At 38.7% G+C, this 23,307-nt stretch overlaps 1 protein-coding gene across 2 annotated transcripts in view; it reads left to right on the forward strand.

The window, feature by feature from the left end:
• RSPO2 (R-spondin 2) overlaps positions 1–23,307 on the forward strand; it is a 103,515-nt gene that overhangs the window by 47,360 nt on the left and 32,848 nt on the right. Inside the window, exons 2-4 of one of the 2 annotated variants that reach the window (XM_064703564.1) lie at positions 8,701–8,889; positions 14,653–14,796; positions 15,495–15,683. In XM_064703564.1, coding sequence (XP_064559634.1) covers positions 8,701–8,889; positions 14,653–14,796; positions 15,495–15,683 — 522 coding nt within the window. The remainder of the gene's footprint in view (positions 1–8,700; positions 8,890–14,652; positions 14,797–15,494; positions 15,684–23,307) is intronic. The other variant, XM_064703565.1, reaches the window with a different exon arrangement.

A 23,307-nucleotide genomic window follows, 5' to 3' on the forward strand; every position in this document is an offset into this window, starting at 1 on the left:
TGTATAACAAAAAAAAATGGCTGTATGCTACCCAGAGCAACATGGTACTTGGGAAATGGTATCTTCTTAGTAAAAAAAAAATACATAACACAAGATTGTTTCAGGAGAGTAAAATCTAGGAAAAGTTGAGAAGTTATGTCACTTCTTTATTTGGCATTGGTACAGTTGCTTTTCCAATGCTGAACTTTTTTGAGTATCCATAAGCCTGCTGATAAAATTTTAAGGGATTGATCAAAGGACTGGATACTTTGCCTCGTGGTGAGACATTCTAGAATCTTGCTCTGTTTATCTTACCCATGAGAAAGCTGGGACTTGACTTGATCAGAGGATCTGCATTTGGAAAAAAATAATTGAAAAACTGTTAACAAACTGGCAGGCAAAGATATAAAAAGGTCCAGTGGTTGGTCCTTGAAGTTCAAAATTCCACTGCACATTTTCAACTGTGTGAGTAATTAGCCCCTATGATATCTTAACAAAGGTTGTGGTGGTTTCCTTACCACTAACAATTTAAAAATTAACATTGAATGGTTTCTTAAATGATATGTTTCAGTAAAGCAAAAGTTCTGTGGCTTCTTTGTACAGGGCATTGGCCTAATTGTTCATAAAAATTCTCTCTGACCTTGAATTTTTAAATTCTCTTAAAGATAATTACTAGAAACAATTAGTATTTTTTTAAGCTGAAGTTTTCTGCCTAGAACTTACTTTTGTTTTTACAAAGTTCTAATGAAAAATAGATATTTTTCATGGCCAGCTTCTGTTCATACCCAGTCAGATGTTTTTCTGCTGTAGTGGACTTGCAGTGTTACAGTCTCAGTGTCTTGATATACTATGTAGTATTGGTTTATCTATAAGGCTGTATTTTTTGTTCAGTTCCTTGGCACTTCTGAAGACATAAGCCAAGCACAAATGTACTTTACTGAGATATGTATGGGATGTCTTCAAAGCATTAATTGATTTCAGGATTATGAAATCTACTATTTTGCAATAAATGCAGCTTTCAGTGGTCTTTTAGTTCCTCATCTCCTCTGAGTCCCATCTGCACGTCTTGTGTTTGCAGTGATAAGTGTCTTGGAGACATTTCTGCTAGATCTGTACTAAAATCCAGTCACCAGCATTCCTGTGGCTGCAGTCCCAGTTAGGGTGAGAGTGTCATTAAGCTGGCCATTGTATCAGCAAGCTCAGTTTCTGACTTCAGAGAGCTCAAAGAACCAAAGATTGCCAAAGAGAGACACAGTGACCAGATACAGAGTGATATTAGGGACATAGAGAGCATTTTAGTCTGGCTCTCTAAAGAAATGTTTAGGGAATGACTTTAGTGCTTGTTTCTCTGCCAGGATCTCCTCTTTCTCTAACTGGTTTTGGATTCATTTGTCCATTTCAGCCTGGTTTTTCAGAAGCATAAAAATACCAGATCCTTGTGGTGAGCTGAAACACCAGGTTCAAAAGAGCTTTGTGACACCCAACAAATGGGTATACAAGAAAGACACAAATTAGAAGCAGTTGTAGTATGGGCTGCAGGACAGTAAGTTCACAGAAATCAAATATTCTTAAGTTCTCTTGCTTACAGAACAACTTGTATTCTTGTGGGGAACAGGCTAGACTCATTTTGATTCTCTTGTGATTTCAAATAGTCATAACAACTCACTTAAAACTGCTTCAGCAATGTGGCTTAAATACATTTGATCTAGACAAGAGTTAAAGTAATTAGCTGATATTTGATTTTACTTGATATGGATCCAAACCATGAAACTTTGAACACCCTTAGGGTTCAGAAGTGTTTCATTCAGTGTGCTTGGGTATTAGTCTGTGTTCTCAAGTAACCTTTTGAAACTTGGCAAATTTAATACCAGATTTAAAATAAAGGCACTACAAGGGGAATCAAGTTTGTAAATGTTTTTTCTTTAATTATGGAGGTGCTCTAGACTATAGTTGTAGAAGCAGAAGGAATAGAAAATGCATAACCTTGCATTAAGGTGTGTGCTTGTGTTTATATGCAGTGTTCACACCTGTGTACACACTTACGTGCTTGTACAAAACATTACTCCTGCTGCAGAGAGCTTACAGTCTTAACAGAGAATGAGGGCAATCATGTGCTTTGAGAGCCAGAGGATGGTGCTAACTTACAGCATGTGTGCATGTGTGCATTTCCAGATTTGTGATGTGATGACAGCAGCACTCTGACACTGGTTAACATTTGTGGGCCGTGTGGAAGGAGCAAGTTTCCATGAGGGATTTGGCCGGAGGAGACCTGCCTGCCTGGCACACACAGATGAGGAGGGTGCTCCTGGCAGGGTTGAAATAAGGATGAGTAGCATAAAGTTTTACATTGCATGTGATGCAGTCACTAATCTGGAATGTGATAGACCATGTTTTATGAGCTTTTTATTTTTTTATTGAAGACAAATATAGAGGGGGGAAAAATGAAGTTATGAAGAAATTAAAAAGGAAGTGTATAGATGTTTCTGTTAAAGGCAAAGGTGTTCACTTCCTCCACAAAGAACGATTATATGTGAACTGGAGAAGATATACGTGATAACAATACATCCAATTTGCTGTGTTAAGAAACTGAGATGGGAAGGGAAGAATTGGAGGCAAGGAGGATTTCATAGGATTTAATTATGGCCTATGTATATAGGGTCAAAAGAGGCACAGTTAAGTGGGTATCTTCAAGATGGCATCCTTCCGTGACCCTAAAACCAGTGCTATGGTATTTGAATGTGTATGTTCATTGTCAAAGTAATTTGTTGGTAGATCATGTCACAGTTTTCCCTGGCTCTGCGAGAAACTGAAATAATGGAAAGGTTGCAGAATTCAGACCTTCTCATGAAACTCTGAAAAGAAAACAAGCAACAAAAATGAGGAAGAAGGTCAATTCAGTGGTACACACTTTACAGTAATTTACTATATGCAAATTACACAGAAATTATTCAGTGTAATTATTCTAATGCCTAAGCAGTACAGTGGGAAGTTTTCAAATTCCTTCACAAAGTTTTCTCTTTGTAAAGCAACATAAAAATCATATTATCTTCCCTTTACCATTCATATTATCTTCCCTTTACCATTATAATTCTTCAGTGATTTTTAATGTTTTAATGGGCTAAAGAAAGAAAAAAGCTAGGAGACCTACGGGAAAATTCATCAATATGTGACCATTAATTAAGTGATGATTTTGAACACTGTCCAAATTCAATGTGTGAATTAAATAATTGTTCATTTAAGTAACTATAAATACAATATATCTGAGGATTTCAGAGCAGTTTACAAGTTCTGAATGTCAGTGCATTTCTATAAGAAGTTAAAAACATACAGCTATAGAAATTAGAAAAATAAATTTTTAAGTCTGCTTAGCAGATGAAGAAGGAGGAAGGTCCAGATTTCATGGTTTGAGAAACCTATACAATTTACAGAATTAATATATTACTGAAGTCTTTAATATATTTTGAATTGACCTAAAGCTGTGAAAGATGTGCCATCCATTTCCTGAACAAATATTAGCATAGGATAATGGAAGATCATTTTATATACTGTTGGCTCCTTTTCTATGGAGGTGAAGCCAAGAGGAGTCAGCATAGTTAAATTTGCCTGAAGAAAGAAAGGGTTATCAATAAAGACATCTTACCACAGTCACAGAAAGGGTGAAGAAGGCTTAGGAAGAGTAACATGTGGCAGTAATAAAGGAAAGTTGGACAGTAGAGTCAAACTCAGACATATTTTGTGGCAAAGAAATCAGAATTTTCATGGAGATCCATGAGAGAAGATGGCAAACAAACCTACATGGAGCCTTGATTTGTGTCTGCTCCAGAGCTTAATTCTTGCTCCACAAGATCATAGAATTGTTTAAGTTGGAAAAGACCTTTAAGATCATTGAATACAGCCATTAACCCAGCACTGCCAAGTCTACCACTAAACCATGTCCCTAATCACCACATCTACACATTTTTTTAATAACTCCAGGGATGGTGATTCAACCACTTCCCTGGGGAGCCCTTTCCATGGCTTGACAACCCTTTCCATGGAAAAACATTTTCCTTATATCCAGTCTAAACCTCCCTGGCACAACTTGAGGCCATTTTCTCTCATCCTATTGCTTCCTACTTGGGAGAAAAGACTGAACTCCACCTTGTTAGACTGTTCTTTCAGGTATTTGTAGAGAATTTTGTGCTTCGTGACCCTCCTTTTCTCCAGGCTAAACAACCCCAGCTCCCTCAGCAGCTCCTCATAAAACTTGTGCCCCAGACCCTTCCCCAGCAACACGGCCCTTCCCTGGACATGCTCCAGCTCCTCAGTGTCTTTCTTGTAAGAAGGGGCCAAAAACCCAACTCAGGTTTTGAGGTGTGGCCTCACCAGTGCTCAGTACTGAGGTACAGTCACTGTCCTGGTCCTGTTGGTCACACTGTTTGTGACGCAGGCCAGGATGCCATTGGCCTTCTTGGCCACCTGGGCACACACTGGCTCCTGTTCAGCCACTGGGCAGCTTTCCAGCCACTCTTTCCCCATTGCAGGGGTTGTACTTGTGACCCAAGTGCAGGACCCAGCACTTGACCTCACTGAAACTTGTACTCTTAGCCTTGGTCCATAAATCCCTCTGCAGAGCCCTTCTGCTCTCCATCAGATCAACACTCCTGCCCAACTTATGTCATCTGCAAGCTGACAGAGGGCACCCTCCATCCCGTGGTCCAGATCATTGATAAAGACATTAGACAGGACTGGCCCCAGTGCTCAGCCCTGGGGAGCACCACTGGTGACCAGTTCCCAGCTCTGTTGGCCACCACTCTAAGCCTGGTCATCCAGCCTGGCTTTTTCCTGAATGAAGAGCACAGCCATCCCAGCCATGAGCAGCCAGGTTTCCCAGGACAGTGCTGTGGGAAACGGTGTCTAAGTCTTTACTAAAGTCCATGTAGAAATATCCACAGCCTTTCCTTCATCTATAATGTTGTTCATCTTGTCACAGAGGAGGGTGAGGTCAGTCAGGCAGGACCTGCCTTTCATATCATGCTGGCTGGATCTGATAACATTCTGGTCTTGTGTGTGCTGCATGATGGCACTTCAGATGATTTGCTCCATGACCTTCCCCAGCACTGAGGTCAGACTAATGGGCCTGTAGCTACCTCCTCCCTTTTCTGACTCATCTTCTACACAGTGTCTCATTGGCCAACCTCCAGTCTGCTGGGACCTCCCTGGCTGACCAGTAAATGATCCTCTACCAGCTCCCCCAGTGTCCTTGTGTGGATTTCATCCACATAAATTTGGATGGGTCTAAGTGGTATTGCTGACCATTCCCCATGGATTATGAAGGCTTTATTCTGCTGTCTGTCCCTGTCATTCAGCTCAGGGGTATGGGTACCAGAAAAAGACTGGTCTTATTACTATTACAGACTGAAGAAAGAAGACATTATGTAGCTCAGCCTTTTCCTTATCCTTTGTCACTTTGTTTGCCTCCATGTTCAGTAAGAATGGAGATTCTCCTTAGCTCTACTGCTGTTGCTAATGTATTTATAGAAATGTTACTCTTTATGGAAGTGGCAGATGCAGTTCTTATTGGACTTTGTCCCTTGTAATTTTTTCCCCGCATAACCTCATGATATCCATGGAGTCCTCCTGAATTGTCTGCCTCTTCTTCCAATAGTTATAAACTCTGTTTTTTTTCCTGAGTTCCTGCCAAAACTCTCTGTTCAGCTAGTCTTCTTTCCCCCTGGGTCCTCTTTCAGCATGTGGCACCTGCCTGCTCCTGTGTCTGTAGGATTTCCTTCTTGAAGGCCTTCTTGGACTCTGTTGCCCCAAGGCAGATGTTTTGGTGACCCTCTTTCTTACTTCACCAAGAATCCATAACTTAGCATTTGGTGATCACTACGCCCAGGATGGGCACAGTGACCTCCAACCATCACATCCTCCACAAGTCTTTCTCCATTCCCAAAAAACAGGTCTAGCAGATACCTTCCCTAGTTTGCTCCCTCACTAGCCTTGTCAGGAAGTTATGTGCCCCCATGTTCCAGAAATGTCCTAGGCTCTTTCCTCTTTGCTGTGCTGTGTTTCAAACAGACATCTGGTAAGTTGAAGCTCCCCATGAAAACAAGGGTGAGTGATTGTTAGAGTTCTCCCAGCTACTTAGAGAGTATTTTATCTGCCTCTTTCTCCTGGTTTGGGGTCTGTTGCAAACTCCCACTAAGATACTTGCCTTGCTGGCCTTGCCACAGTTCTTACTCAAAACCATTGAACCCTATCCATCACTAAGCTCTAGAGAACCAAAATACCCCTACCTCCACTGAGACACCAGACTGACAGACCCTGCTAGTACCCTGTCTCTCAGGCACTGGCTCACTGCTCTCAGACTTCAGTGTGCCTTGTTTTATCCCTTTCTCCCTTCAAATCTCTTTAAAGCTCTTTCAGTGAGCCCTGCTAAATGCTGTGGAAAGATGTTTTTCTCCCTTTGAGACACTTTTGCCCTGTCTGTTGCCAGCAGGCCTTTGGTTTTGTTCCCTTTAGCTATATCCATATGTATAACATTTATCTGTATGTATATGTATATGTATATGTATATGTATATGTATATGTATATGTATATGTATCTATATTGATGCTGTTCAGCAATTGGGCTGGCTCTAAGTCAAAAATCATATACATTATATCAGCTATTCTAAACTCCAAAAAACACTCTGAGTAGTGAGTAAGTTCAGGCATCTTGCATCGTTGCTTTTGCTTTATTCCTTTTAACTCTTTTGTTATAGTACAGGCTTCTCTGGGGAACCTTGAATAAGCTGGAGGTAAAGATTTACTGAGAGTGACATCCAAGGAGACTAAAAGAGAAGTCACAAGTCTACAGGATTGCCCACTATGTGTTAAGCAACAATTGCTTTTGTGTACATGGTCACATATTATTTGATGTGGTTACAGCAAGGCAATCCCTGCCCACAGCGAGAGGGGGGATGCAGCCATGCCTAATTCATAATTTGTTTGTCTTGCATGGCTTTGAAGAAGTTGGTTGGGAATGAAAATAGTTACAAGATGAAGTGTAGGAAAAGTTATATCTCAAGTCTTTTAGGCAACAGGAGGTGGGAACTGCTTTAGGAGTGTAGGCAGTTGGTCTGTTAGGGTGTATCATTACAAAAGGGTTAACAGAGTGCTGAAGAATCATACATATCCCATGATGGGAAGGGTTCTTTTCCCTTCAAGAGGATCTCACCTGGTGTGACTGATACCAGGGGATTCCAAACTCACAAAGTGTCCCACTGACTGAGCTGTTTCACACCAGATTGCTTCACTTCTTGTCCTGCCTGCCACCCACTGGGATTATTTGTCCAAGATCGGCGTTGAATGCTGTCATGCTGAACTTAGTGAGTCCTGTGTGGGGGATGGGAGCAGAGAGGGAATTGGAATGTGGTGTGCAGATGTGTGAAGGTGAGAGTAAAGCTTATCAGCTACTGGTTCCAGAGGGTGGTGGGCTTTTCCTTGGTTTTTTTTCCTGACTCTGCTGGTGAAGTCATCAGTTGAGCAACCTCAATTATCCAGCCATGCGAGGTAAAAGTACCAGATCACTACATAAGGGTGTAAATAATTTTAAATATTTAAAAATATGACAATTAAACATAGGTCTTTTTGGTGAGCTGCTGTCTGGGTGGCCTCTATTAAAAACCTCTTGAGACCCCAAAGACACTTTCCTTTGTTGCATAATATTTTTCTTTTGTTTTTGGTAAAACAGGTTTGAACTGACAAATTTCTGTGAAGTCCTGTAGGCAATTTATTATTTAAAACAGACCTGTAAAGTTGTGCTTGTTTCAGGAATGTCTTGAGTAATCCTCCCTCTGCTGACCTACTGTGCTGACCCAGCACCTGAGAAGGACTTGACAGCCCATGGGGACAAAGGAGTGTTTTGCAACTCTGCAGAAAGGCAGGATAATAAAAGCTCATAAGAACAAAGAGTGATGTGACTGAAGTTTGTGTTGCAGTTATCAGCCAAGCAATTTAAAAGAAAAAAAGAAAATAATCCAACAAAATCAGAGCATAGACTTGAATGCACAGCAGCTGGTGACCTAAAATGGTAACCTGCACTAATTGTGCTCCTTTGGTAATGGCATATGATTTTCAGCTCAGAGAAGAAGGCTCCTAAAACTGCTTCTGTTTTTTTGAAAAATTTGTCTTGATACTCAGGTCAGGAAGAGCCTGTAAGAAGACAGCTGTTCTAGGACCCTGAGAGTGAGGGGCAGCACACATTGCTAGTGCTGTACCTGCTCTGCAGAGGCTTCTGTACTCTGAATATCGCTTCCTTCACAAATCAGAAATTGCATTAGTGGTGTTGATCAATTTCCATGGGCATACCATTCCATATGCATATGTCAGGGCGCTGAAGTTCTTATATTTTGATGCTATTGTGTGCTATGTCCCCAGCTTCACAGAATGCAGCACTGCATTTTTAGCCAGCTTTATACTGTGAGCTTTATAGAGCTTGGTCTCTGCTTGCCTCTGCCTGTATTTTAAATTTGTGTAAAATCCTTAAACTGCCGTACATGCAACTGAAAATGTAGAGATTGCAGTTCTTTTTATTCAGTGCCCGTGCAGATGTCTGAAAGTGAGTGCACTGTCAGAACCCTCCTTTCAAAACTGTTTGTAGTCATGCAAAAGATGAGTAACACTTTGGAGGATAGAGGACCTCCAGCCAAAAAACTTTCCAAATGACCTTACAGTGTAATTTATCTTATTTTGCAGCTAACTATGGACCAAATCCAATTTGCAAAGGTTGCTTATCTTGTTCAAAGGATAATGGGTGCATCAGATGCCAGCACAAGTTATTCTTCTTCCTGCGAAGAGAAGGGATGAGGCAGTACGGGGAATGCCTGCACTCCTGCCCGTCGGGCTACTACGGACTGAGAACGCCAGACATGAACAGATGCTCAAGTGAGTTATTTCTTCAACCCTTAAATGCACTTTTGTTGAGTGTAATAATTCATGGTCAGTTTTTAAGATGGTATGTTGTGAAACACATTTGTATTTTCACCGATATCTTAAGATCATCTTAAACTTCTTTGCTAAAGAAGGTCCCAGCTCATTTTGAGATATTTAACATTCATCAGATTAACTAGTTGATGAATTGACCTATTTTTCATTGTTATTATTATTAGTTTAATTAGAGAGGTAATTTAGGGGAAAAATATATGATTCACACAGATACTCCTAGTTTTAAGAAACAGATTCCCACTATATGAAAATATAAAGGATTCAGAATAAATTTAACATGTAGGTACAGGTCAGTATAAACACTAATATATGGGTGGGCTTTTTTGTCATATTTTTTGTTCCCACACGAATTTCAGGTGACCAGACACCTCACACCAGACATGCTTTAATACCTAAGTGTTGCTAATTTAATATAACAGATGTACCATTAAAAACAAACAAACAACCTTTCACTTTTAGTGAAACATTTTATTTGGAAATTTACAACCTGCTAATGTGCAACAAGATTCCCTGTTTGCATGTTTGTGCCTAGAAGCACAACTGTTAAAATCCACGAGTGCTCTGGTATCTCACATTATTTCACCTCTGTCTGGCAGTTGTGCTGATTTGTATCGATTTTTCCATATGCTCATATGTGGAGTATTACCCATATGGATTATTAATCACTGCTGTTAACTCTTATTCCTATTTAGGAGGAGAACGTTTTTGTCATAGTCTAACCAGAATCAGGTCACCTGACATAAGAACCTAAAGTGAGAAATAGCTTTTCTTTTTTTCCTGCAATAATCAAGTGTCTGCTAAATGTGTGGCACCTTTCCCCTGGTGCTGTGCTGTGTCATTGGGAGCACAGAGCTGTGAGAAAGCGTGTGCTGGTTTTCACATCACACATCATCTCGAGACTCACATGAGGTCACTCAGTGGCAGTCTGGCTGGATGAGGAGCACTTATGGCCATGCTTGGACCTGTCCCAAGCTATCCCACCTCTTTCTCCCCATTCCCTGCGTGGGCTCCATGGATATAGTGTTCCCAACTGCTGTGTAGTATTGCAGAGTGCTGCCTAATCTGTACCAGGTGGTTAAGTTTTGATCAAAAATTAAATGAGACAGTATATGGTTTATGAATCCATTCTGTAAAGTAATTTAGAATCTTGGCCTTAGTTTTCCTAACACATTTTTGAATTCAACTTCTGCACTTGAAATCTTTCAAAACTTGGCTGTAAATACTTCCCCATGTAAAAATGTTTTTTATTATATTCGTAGGTTTAGGAAATAGATTGATTTATTTCTATTAGCCTGTACTGTGCTTGTGAGAAAGGCAAAGTAGTCTTATTGGCAGTATTCTTTAGTTTCTTGAAAAGAAAAAAATAGAGAATTTAATTGCAGAAGGTTGAGGGTGAATTCAAAACAATATTTATTTTGGTTTTACCACTTATGGAACGGGGCTTTCCCCCTGAACTACAGAATTGATTTTGAAAAGCATAAATGCAAGTTCTGTCTAACCCATACTGACATGTGTTGAGCACTTGATGTTTATCTCATCCTCATGCCTTTCACAGTCTCCCCGTGTGAGAATGATGCACTTGCATTTATGGCCCAGTCCTGGTTCCCCTCTGATGATTTTTGTATTGCATATTTTTATGTTAGTGTAACTGCTAACTATTTACACATCACTTCTCTTTTTTTCCTTGATTTGGTGATCTCGGTTTGCACATATGAAGCATTGTGGACATACATACATTTTGTTGACTGAAGTTGAGTTGAAATAAACATCCTTAAAAATTGAATAGGTTTCTTCCTACTTGCTCTTCTTAGGTATGCTTACAGATTCCATTTCTCAGATACCATTGTCTCAGCTAAAAATAAAAAATTTTGGCTATGTTAAAATCCTTATGGGAGTTACAGGGCTTGAATTACATAAGCTGAAATAATTTCTGCCCTAATAATGTCTTCATAGGCACAAAAGCTTTTAAGCATTTTTTTTACTGGAACACTCCCATTTTTGTTAGAGAAGCTATAGAAAATATTTTTTATGGAAAATGTTGTCTTGATTTTAAAAGCCAAACATTGTCAGTGCCAAATGTAACACAATAAATACCACAGCCAAGTGTAGCAGCTCTAAAATGATGGAAATTTTGGATTTCAAGTCAAATTTTCTTTTCTACATGTAAGCAGTGTGTTCCCAGAATTTGCTAAATGGTTCTAGGCTATTTTTCTAGTAACAGTGAATCATGAAATTTGAGACTGCTTGTCTCTAGAAATCAATGTAGTTTCCTGCTGGATATGATTTCCACCTTGAACACTGCAGTATGAGAATGCAGTTCTTTTGGATATGAACTTGGAAAGTGTTGAATCTCTCCTGTAGAAAAATGCCCAAGAGATGAGTAACACTTTGTTAATTTTCCAATATTTTTTTAATAGTTAATGACTTTGGACTGTACTACTCCAACAAGACATAATCTCATGAGAAAAAATCAGAACTGAATTTAAAGAGTAAGATGAAACCTGTCAGTTTGGTGGTTGCGCTGATTAATGTATTAAGCCTTTCTTGAACCTTTCAACTTAGTCCATGGCCATAGTTACCTCTATAATTTTAGGAGGAGAAACCACTCAGAGATTAGAAATTACAGCTCCCTTCAGCTTTGGTTGACTGTTTGTTTAGGTTCTCCCTCTTTCTCCTAGGTGGACCCAACATTGTAACTTCCCCTTCCATTCACCTTCAGTAAAAGCAAGATAAAGGGAAACTTTTAGACAAATTGAGCATTTATTAAACACATGTAGTTAATTCAATGCATTAAGAAAGTAATGAATTTTTAAACAGTCTTACAAAATAGCAGGACTTCATGAATATGCTGTTGCTTGAACTATACTTATGTAGTATAGTAAAGCATATGACCCTTTGAGACAGTTGTAATTGCAACTGTAGCAGTCAGGAGGTTCAATTACCAGAAGAAATAGCGCAGAAGGTGTTGCTGGTCAATGACAGGTCAGTGCAGTGCCAGTGGACACTTCAGGATGGCGGTGTGAAACTGGATCTGTGGCACCAAAGCTGTTCTAGTGAATGGGAGCAGGAGTTGAAAGGAGTGAATGTCATGGAGATGGGGACAGTCTGGGCATTGGTGAAATTGTAAAGAGTCAGGTTGTTGTCACTCCTAGCTTGTCTTCATCTACAGTTAAATTATCATTATGATTAGCACTCAGTAACCCTAAGAATTATGATGAATGTCACTCTGATGAATTAATATATTTATTTCAGATTTCTTACAGTATTCCTAATACTCTTTCAGTATTTTCCCCTAAATTGCATCTGATACAGATTAAATAATATGTCTTTCATGTTTGGAGTAGTTTATTTTCATAGAAAAAAAGAAAATGAACTGTCTAAACTGTCTTGGTGGAAATCTCTACCCAACCTTCATCCAGCCTTCACTCCTCCCAACCTGCTAAAGCTTCTGAAAGATAGTTATCTCAAGGACTCTGCTGTGACACAAAAGGAAACTGGCATTGCAGGCAAAGCAGAAAATACAAACAAGATGGGAGTTTTGAACTATGATCAAAACTGAAAGAGGATTTATTCATTCATTGAATGAATGATAGTTTTATGGAGGGAATCCCCAGTGCAAAGTGAGGCCGGCTTCCACCCGCCAAGCATGTCTGTATCATGTCAAATGTTAACTTCTGTTGAAAGTTTTTACTTTAGTCCCTCTTGACACACACAGAGAAAATTTTAGCATGTTACTCCCAACATGTTTTTTGAAAGCAATGGTTAAAAATTTGTTTAAAAATTGTTGTGTCAATTGGATGTGAGGGAGGGTTGCAAGATGATTTTTCTTTCAATGTTCTGGTCTGCATCTTATATTGGGACTATATAATTTGTAAAAAACCTGATTTCTTTTCAAGTGTCTCAGGTGAGTGGGCAAGAGGCAAATGTTTTTTCTGAATATTTTTCAATACACAGGATGTTTGACACAAGCATTACATTTAATAAAATGCTTGCAGTACATCTTGAGTGTAACAAGCCAGATTAGCAATTAAGTGTTGTGGTACATCTCCAGAGCAGCTCACCTGGTTGGTTTTGCCTTACAATTCATTAATCTAGGAAAGTGATTTTGCAGAGTCACTGTGAAGACATTGACGAGGATCCTGTTCTTTAGGGGACAAGAAGCCCAAGTTGTTCTGCTTATATGAACTCGAGTTCTAAAACCCCTTTGGAGAATGCTGGACACAGGAGGTGGTACATTCAAGTTATGTGTGGTTGTGTTTAAATAGAGCCAGCAGAGCTTATCTTTGTCAGGGCAAGGCTTCAAACTGATGCTCACATTCCTTTTAACACCACTAGAAATATACATTTTTCTTTTCATTCAGTTTGCCTAATTTTTTGCCCAATGCCACAAGAAATCTGATTTAAAAGCCTCATATTTCCCTAATTGCTAATAAAGGATTTTACATGACCACACTCACTCACACACTGTTTAAGTATTGTGGGATGCCCTGTTTTAGCCTGCTGAAGTTCAAGAATAAATATTAAAATCTGTTTCATAAATAATGGCTAAATTTGAAGTGTTGATTGGCAATATTTACTAATTGCTATTTCAGAATAGTGACCTTATGGTTTGTGCTTATTTTTCCATTATAAAAGAATGAAGAATAAATGAGTGACAGAATTACCAAAATTATTATTATATTGTTGCATAACATGAATAAAAAATGCTTCTTGCTGTGGCTTCAGATAGCTGAAGAGAGGATACAGCTATTGTAGCTTATTTAATTTTGTTAGCTTAAGGATTAGATTTTTAAGAAATTAATTATAAAATGATCATCACTGTTCCAAATATAATGGCTTATCCTTCTTAATCTTTGGAATATTTTTCCCTGGTGTTTTTTGTAGGTATGTATGGTATACATATGATCATTAATAACTAGCTAATTTCAAAGTTGACATGTTTTAATATGGAATAGGATATTTCTAAAAAGCCTACACCTGAGTCTGTCATCTATTGCAGGTCATATTCCTCTTAAATTTTCTGAGAAATACAATATTTCATAAAGATAATAGTTGTTTGGTTTGGTTTGTTTGGTTTGTTTTTTTTTAATTTTTAATCTATGTATTATGGTGTTTGTCTCCTAGTCATTTGAGAATGGTTATTTTTTTGTGGAATAAGTGTCTCAATAATAGCGAGGAGATAAATCCAGCAAAATTGAGGTTCTTGCACATGCATATATGTAGACACAGACACCAGATACATCAGATACACTACATGAAAGCACCCACTCAGCTATTCATAGGGTCACCTCATAGAAAGAAAAAGTATCCTGCTTTCAGTGATAAATTATAAACTGAAGACAATACATATAAAACGTGCATACTTCCCAAAATAATTTGTTGCACTCAGTTTCATCGAAATTACTTACACGTGAAAATAATTTATACTGAACATTTTTCCTCCTAAGAGATATCATTAACTCAAATATAATTAAACTAGGGGTTTTATCTATGGTTTGATTTAGAAAAATAAGATTAGAAGGACATAGAGGAAAATGTGGGAAACATGGTTACCTCTAATTTTGTCCATATACCGGATGGATTTCAGGATGACAGTATTACAGCATTTCTGGCTTTGCTATTTTATTGCTTTGTAAGTCCCTTCATTTTCAGTCTTACCCTAACTTTGCTGTCTCATTGTTCCTTATGATCCTTTTGATTTAGGATGCAGAATAGAAAACTGTGACTCCTGCTTTAGCAGAGACTTTTGTACCAAATGCAAAAGTGGCTTTTACTCGCACAGAGGCCGCTGCTTTCGAGGATGTCCTGCTGGATTTGCAGCCTTGGAAGAGCTTATGGAATGTGTGGGTGAGTCAAGTAGCTCTTTGGCCAGGTGGCCATGTTTAAATATGGCACTACTTTATGATGATGCTTAGTATTTCTTATCAGGAAATATTCAGTAAGGAATTATTATTGATTTCTTTACTGATAAAACTAGTAAATTTTTCCAAACTTTAAAATACGCTTCCCTGGGAATGTCACTCTCTCTCCTGTGCATCACTAAGTTCTGTCCTCTTAACTTTAAAATCACCTTTATGAAGATTTTATGCTCAGAATTTGTAAGATTTTAGGACTTGTGTCAGAACAAACTCTTTCTTTCAAGAGTATTTCTTGCATTTCATGATGGAGAGGACTTGCAAATGTGAACTTCTGAAGTTTTCAAACCCAGGTGACAACTAAATAGGATCTATATATTAGATAGAAAAAAAAAGTCAGTCTCATTAGCTTAGGAGAGTTTTTGAATATTTGGGACTGTCATAACATATCAAACACACAGCTTTATATTCTGGGGTTTTTTTGGTTGTGTTGATGCTGGCTAAAAAGATTCAGATTCTGTAAGAGATGTTAATTTTGTTACTAGCTTTTTACCCGCTTATGGCAAAACTGTCAGGTGTTGCTTTCTACCAATATACATCGTATTCTAATAAAAAAAAAAGGAAAACAAAACAAAACAAAAAAAAAAACCCAGAAGGATTGCTCACTTGTGTTTTCTTTTGCTTTATCAGAAGGCTGTGAAGTGGGTCAATGGAGTGAGTGGGGAACTTGCAGCAGAAATAACAAAACTTGTGGATTTAAGTGGGGCCTGGAAACGAGAACAAGACAAATTGTGAAGAAGCCAGCAAAAGACACAATACCATGTCCAACCATTGCAGAATCCAGACGGTGTAAAATGGCCATGAGGCATTGTCCAGGAGGTAAGTGTAGCCCATGCCAGAAAAATCTTTATGAGCTGAAGGCTAAATTCTGTCTCTGTTCTGTCAGCCAAGGCTGAAAAGCAGTGATAGTACATCAGTCCTAGTCTGTATAGAGAGCCACCAGGGAAACACTCAGCAAGGGAGCAATCAGTCCTTCAGCAGACTGTGAAACTGTGTTTTTCCTGGTGTGGTCCTGAGGCTGTTTCAAAGAAGTGCCTTATGGAAGAATGGTTGCAGTTTTGAGCTTCAGTATGGAAATGATGCTGATGGTGGAAGAACTACTTACTCTTCACGTGGCAGGAAAGATTATGACTCTAAACCACTCTGCAGGTGGCACACACAGTGTTGGTGTGCTGGGTATTTAAATTAAAAGACGTTAGTTACACATGGCATTGCTAGCTGGAACATATTATTTGTTTTGAATATTCTGGAGCAAGGCCAAACTGTGATAGATGTGATACAAGCAGAACAGTGATAGATATCAAGATTTTCAGCTTGAGACCAGCCTATGGCAACTGCCCCAAGTAAATAAAATCCAATTTCTTTATCATGGTGTTGCAAGACTTAAGTAGTGATGCTGATGTGAGAAAGGAAATCAAGTTTCATATTTGGGCTTGGTTTTTGTAAACCCCAAACTGAAGACACATCACTGCTGGGGAGTTTTTGTTATCTTTTAAGTTGAAAAGTTTAACTTCTCAGGTATGGATTCTGACAACTTAAAGAAGTTTCAAAATTTGTAGGAGTGGTGGGTGATCAGCAGGTGATAAAGATGCCATTCCTTTCAGAGTCACAGGGTTAAATAAAGAATGGACTTCAAGAGATCTCAAGTCAAACCTCCTGCTGGTAGCTGAGTCAACTGTGAAATCAGACAAATAAAAAGAGAAATAAAGGGTTGAAGAATCCTGAGGAAAGACATAACATGATGAATAAGATAAACCTGAAACAGTCTTAGAAAATGTACATAAATAAGTTGCTTTGTATTCTGGGATTGTTGAAGGTGTCTATCTTGGCTTGAACATTCTGCCTACCAGTGTGTATGTATGTTATACATAGAGTTTTATCTTATGGATTCAGATTAAATATCTGTAAGCTTCATTTTTTGTCTCTAGGACTGCAAGTCAGTCTGGAAGGGTACATAAAGCTGATTCTCTGTTATCCAGGTTGACAGACTATGATGTACTTTCCTTCCTTATCCCACTCCCTGTATTCATACACACATGTAGGGCTCAGTCACAGCGGTACAGGGGGCATTGTACAGCACAGTTAATCTCAACATAAATAGAACTCTCAAAGGTATTGAAGAATGGAACCTACAAAATTAACATCTCTGTAGGAAAGAAGAAGAAAAGGCAAAAATGAAGGCTGATTTGGGCTTGGTATGTATGTCATGGTATCTTTGAATATTAGCCAGCTGCCTCTGCATCAAAGTAGTGGCATTTACCAGTGCTTGTAGCCTGCTGGGTGATCCAGTTCCTTGAAACAGACTCTGGATCCCAAACTGGGTTAGTAATCAGATCAGCTGAGGAAATGTTTTACTGCTGAAATGAAAGGAAATAAAAAGGGCCCATGCCAAGTTCTAGAAATCTCCAATCAGTGTTTTCTTTCTTCTCATTTGCCTTCAAATGCAGGCAGTTTAGCTTGCAGTGAAAAATTTGAGAAAATCGCAGAATTTTTTCATTTCAACATCATGTGGTAGAGATTTAGTTATTTATGTACTCACTGTGTACAAAGGCAGGATTTTATTGATGCAGCATCCAACTTCTATAAAAACTCCTAGCAAGTAGAAATATGGATTTGGTCTTGATAATTTAGTTAGGATACAAATTATTCAAATTGTTGTAAAAAGTTTGAGAAACGTGCTTAAGTGAACCATAATATTCAAGAAGGCTGTAGCATGCTCATGTAACTATGTTAATTTGGACATTCATACCTTTTTATGTCATATTCTCTTAGGTTGTTTCAAATTTTCTTGTCTAGAAATTCAGGTCACTGCTTAAAGATTTACATCTCAAATTTATGTTTTAAAAGGCACAGTGGCTTTCCTAAGTGTGAGGATATTTATTGGTGTCCATTGCCTAGTGTCCATATGTATTAATTGGTGCTCATTGCCTAGTGTCCATATTGTCTCTGTATTAAGATCCATGATCAAAACTTTGGTTTTTTTCCACCACGTATCAGGAAAGCTGTTGCTGCAAATACAATTTCAGCGTAGTACTTGTAGTGCTCTTTCATGGGCTTCAGTAAATCCTAAAGATTACAATCCTGTCCTCCCATGGTGTGGAATTCTTTGCATCTGTTTCCAGAGATAAAAATAAATGTGTACAACACTGCAGGTTTGAACTCTCCACACTGACTACAGTATTTAGTACTGCTTCTGTGCCATCATAGAAAACACCTCCCAGAGTATAAGCTCCTTTCTCTCTCCTAAGAAACTCCTGGGAGAGTGTTAGTAGTGTTTTAAGTGCCTAGGGTGAGTCTTCCCCAGACCTGGTTATCTCTGCAGGTGAGGAAGCCACAGGGGCTACTCTGTATAGAACTCCTGCTTTGTAGTATGTTTTAATTTATATTATATACAGGGCTGGTCTAAGACCCTGTTCCTTTATCATATTTTAGTATGGTTGCCACATTAGACACTCAAAATGTTTTATTGCCTATTTGATCACTGTGACATAGTGGGAGGCTCAGACACAGCTTACAGTTCTGGCTGCTGAGGAAGAGATCCTGAGTCTTTAAAAATATCGTGCTTTCCTAATGTTAGGAATTTTGTGACTGAACTTTTAAACTGAAGAAATAATAGAAAAAAATTGTAAGGTTAGCACTTCTGGGAGACTGAAGAACCATAATCTCCTGTAAATGTCAGTTGAGAAGCTATTAATAAATCCTTTCATCCTAATGTTCTCACTACATAAACTCACACAAATGTGGAGAATAAGTATTGGATTATACAGCTAAGATGATTGAAGATTGTGATGGATTAAGCTGAGCACAGGAAGTCAGGATATTTTTGGTAGAATAGGGTCAAATAAAGTGCTTTTGTCATGTGCTTTCTACTTCTGTACATTTTAAAGTTGCTATTTATGGTCCACACTACAGGGAAACATCCAAAACAGATTTTTATGCATTTGCAATAGAAGGAAAGTTAAAGAAGGAAAGTTAAATTCTATTTTCCTACTAACTATTTCAGTTTCATATTTTTAAAGTGCTACCCAGCTGGCCATATGGCAGTGGTACAACTTCAGTTTTTGATGAATGATCTGTCACTTTCTCCAGTGTCTGCAGAGCTGTAGAGATACAAACTTGAATGCAAGTGAAAGATCATTTAACATTTTTCCTACTGAAGCTAGCAACATAACAATAACTCTGATTTCATATTTGTTACTTAGAGATATTTCCTTAGTGTCAGTAGTTACTGATTTAACTATTACTGTATGGAAATGTCACATTTGTATATCTGTTAATGTTACGTAAGTTACCCTTCGGCTTTGACTGTAATGTGAATTCTACTTTGAGAGGTTGGATTTAGACAAAGGAGACTTGGCTTGTTCAGGCCACCTTCTATCCATGCTGGTCTCTTCCTGATAAGGAATTTTCTTCTCTTTTGTTCAAAAAGAGAGAAAACCAGAATTAAAAAAAAAAAAAAAGAGGAATTCAGCAGTCAGAAATGTAAAATAGACTGATAAATCTTGCTCTCTTCATGTTTTCCCATATATTTACTATAAATATAATATTTATATTATATTTAAATTTTATGTAAATGTTCGGTTTATCTCGGCTGTTTGAGGGGCCTGGAAAGCCCGATGTGGCCTTGGGGCAGCCCGCGTATCGAAAGACGAGAAGAGGCTTCAGTTCTTCTTTTTGGTTTTTATGTTTATTAATTGTTTATCTAAAAGATGTTCTTTCAGCCGAACAGAGATCTGCTCAGCAGTCAGCCATGGGCACACTGTCTCTGCCCTCCCGGGCAGCCACGTATCTTTATACCCATTGTGACTTATACAATATTTATCATTTTTCCCCAATACCATCTATTGTTATAACTCGGTGTACTCTTAGTAATAACCAATCCAAAGGTGCCACCGTGGCCAAAGAAGATGGAGGAGAGGAGGAAGAAGAAGGAGGGCAGGACACACCCCAATTCCTCCATCTTACTCCTCTAAACCCCCCTGTACATAAATCCTAAACCCTGTTTCTCACCCTCTAATTAGCTAATCTTTTCACCATTCACCCTGTGAAGCCCTCATCCTTGTCGTCTCCTGTGCAGGACCAAAGTCCAGCCACCAGACACTTCTGGCAACATCCCAGGAGTCCCGAGCCCCCCCCAGGGTCTCGGAGGCTCAGCATCTCAGGACTGAGATCTTGAGATCCGACATGTAAATATAATATTGTACCTCTTATTGGTATGTTGCTCATGTTTACCTCAGTAATTGCTCCTCTTTTGTTTGTACACTCCAGGAACCTGCAGACTGGTTTAATTACTCATATTAAGAGTTGCATAAGCAAGCAAAGCAGCTCTCTGCTATTTTAGTACTCATCAGACTTCAGTTCTTCAAGCTGTCTGAAACTTGAATATTACTCTGTGCCAAAGTAATACTTCTGCAAGTGCACATTGCTGGCCCATGTCCAGCCTCACCCACCAGCACCCCCACGTCCTTCTAGGTCACCAAAGCCTTCTATTTTCCAGGCTCAACAAACCCAGTTCCTTCAGTCTCTCTCCACAGGGTTGGTGATGCTGTGCCAAACTCTATCAATATTTTTCTTTTCTTGAGCTGAGGGACCCAAAGCTGCATATGGTGTTCTAGATGTGGTCCGATGAGTGTCAAATAAAGGGAGATGACCACTTCCCTTAATCTGCTGTCATGATGTACTAACAGGTCAGCAGATTGAAGGGAGTGATTGCTGCTGCTGTGGCTCAAAGTTGGCTCACATTTAGCTCAAATTTGATCAGGACCTTCCCAGGAGAGCTGTTCCCCAGATAGTCCATAGCCAGCCCATATTTTTTCAGGGAGTACTTCCTTCCCAGATGCTGGACTTTGCACTTTTTTGAATTTCATGAGGTTCCTTTCAGCTACAATGAATCTTTTCCTCATGAGTGAGATAAAAACCAGTCAAAATAAATATAACACCAGAACTCAGTGAATGATCAGGCAGTTGATCACATTCTTTTGAGCTTTTTTATACATCTACATTGTAGTATCCAATGTTGAAAAGTTTGTAAGCTATGTTGCCACAAGAACAGAGCTAAGTGGGAAAGGCTGGTCCAGGAGCAGGAAGAACTGCTGCCTCCTCCATGAGGACTATCAAGCATTTGGCTGGATTGGTCCAGTAGATTGTGTAGGCACCATCCTTGGAAGTTTCCAAGACCTGATTTGACAAACTCTTGAACAATCTAGTCTGAAATGTCTCAGTCTTACTGAGAGTGTTGGACTGGGGATCTCAGTCCTGCTGATGCTTGGACTGGGGACCAGTCTGAGTGATTCTGTCTGAATGGCAGCATCTCCTGTGGGCATGTGCTGAAAGGACACTCTTCTTCCTGTTTGAGTTTTGCAAAATTTCTGATAACTTCTGCTTTGAATTAGAGACAAGCTGGAATGACTGGTTATAGGGAATAGGAGCAAACCAAATCTTTATTGTGGCTGCTATAGTGCTGAAATGTCTTCATTTGGCCTATTTTATTCTGGTTGAAATTACATACAAATTATGTGTCATGTTTTGAATATAATGTTAACCATTGTTTCATGCATTTCCAAGTTTAGCCTTAACCAGGATAAAAACTTAGTTCAAAGTGCTGATTTCTTGATTTATTTGTTATTATTTGTCTGTGGCTGAATACTGCATACTTCTAAATTCAAAATCATGCATAGTATCTAAAAGATCCATTGTACAATGTACTTCTATTTTAAGTTAATGCACTGTGGAAGTCAAAGAAAACATTGGAAGACCAGCAGAACTATAGAAATGCAGCTATAAGATTGTTTTGGAGTTGCTGTGCCTTTTCACATCTTAAAAAAAAGTTTGATTTTTGGGACATTTTTAGTAAACTGATGATTTCATTCCATTGCTAGTTAAGTAATGACATAAATGTCTGTGTCAAGTTAGATATACAAGAAAGTGATCCCACTTAGAAAAGATTATCCTATAAGTTGAGGCGTGATCTGACTAGAGATGGTAGCAACCACAAACCACTGTACTTTAGGGAGAGATGATGACATTTACAAACACATTGTTCTACTTTGTTAGTATTGCATGGTTCTTTAAGACTTTGGAATATTATTTATCACTTTAAGACTAATATCAGGATTGATGAGACTTATCAGTATTTTAAACAAGACTGTAGTACATAGAATATACCACAATTATACTGTCATTGCCTGCTGCAGCTCTCTATTAATTTTGCAGTCGCACTGGACCAAATCTGCCCTCGTTTGCACTCACTAGACAAGTAAAAACTGCATTAAGTGTAGCTCCACCGAGTGATGGCTCTGCTAGAATCCTGGTGTCACCAAGAGGTTGCCCTCCTTGATGTGTTTTTTGCATGTCACCCTGGACGAGAAGACTTGTCCTTAGCTTGTCTGAAAATATAACTCATCATTTTCATTTACAAATCATGACTCAAAGCTTTTGAAGGACAGAAGAAAAACCTGCCTCAGCATCAGCTTACAAGATGCAAACTCCACCAAAAACACCTAATTGCACAGTGCAGGGTGGGAAGGCAACAGTAATGAGGAAATATTTTTGCGATTATTTTAGTTGATGGCCATTCTGTGAAGGACCAAATTAGTGGGAGCAAGAAAGGTCTGTTGTTTTTCGGAGGCTTTTCAGGAAACAACTGTTTTACAGTGTGGCTTAAACCTCAGAGCCTGGCATACTTGTTAGTACATTTGTTCAGGAAGCAGACCTTTGCCAGCTGCAGATTCTGCTCGTCTGGATTGTCAGCATCTACTTTGTACAGAGAATGCTGTTCTGCAAGTATTAAAATGTGGGTCTTTTTCCACCCTTTAGCTGATCACATTCAGAAGGGGCTACAGCCACTGAAAACTAATTGTAAAGCAAATATAGATCCTGAAGAAAATGAAACACATATTAGTGCTCATTTCAGTGGGAGCGCCTGCAACTAGACTATGTATTTTAATTAAGACACATAGGCAGGAGCTATAGTTATATCATAAATAGTCAATTAAGTTTATACAAGCTTCTAAGAAGAGCAGAAATTTTTAATCTCTGTTTGGTAACAATAAAAAAAAGTGAAAATCAAATCATAAGTAGTTTCAGGTTGGAAAGGAATATAGAAGGTAATTTAGTCCAGCCTCCTGCTTAAATCAGGTCAGTTTTGTGAGGAAACCAGGATTAGCTATTACTCTCACAACCCTCAGACATTAAATTGCCTCCATTTTTTGGTCTTAGTTATGTTCCTCTTCATATGCTTATTTCAGAGATGATGATTTACAACTTGCTGCTTTTTTTTTTTTCAAAGTGGAAAATATGGAAATGCACAGCAAATTTGTGGGTTTATTTTCAAGATATTTGCATTCATTGATAGATGTACATGCATGCATGTGCCTGTATTGGAGCACTTCTATACCTGATGCTTCTTAGATTTGCAGGTAAAAGTTAGGCACTGTACCTCTCA

This window comes from Zonotrichia leucophrys, chromosome 2 (assembly GCF_028769735.1).
Source record: "Zonotrichia leucophrys gambelii isolate GWCS_2022_RI chromosome 2, RI_Zleu_2.0, whole genome shotgun sequence".
Lineage (NCBI taxonomy): Eukaryota > Metazoa > Chordata > Aves > Passeriformes > Passerellidae > Zonotrichia > Zonotrichia leucophrys.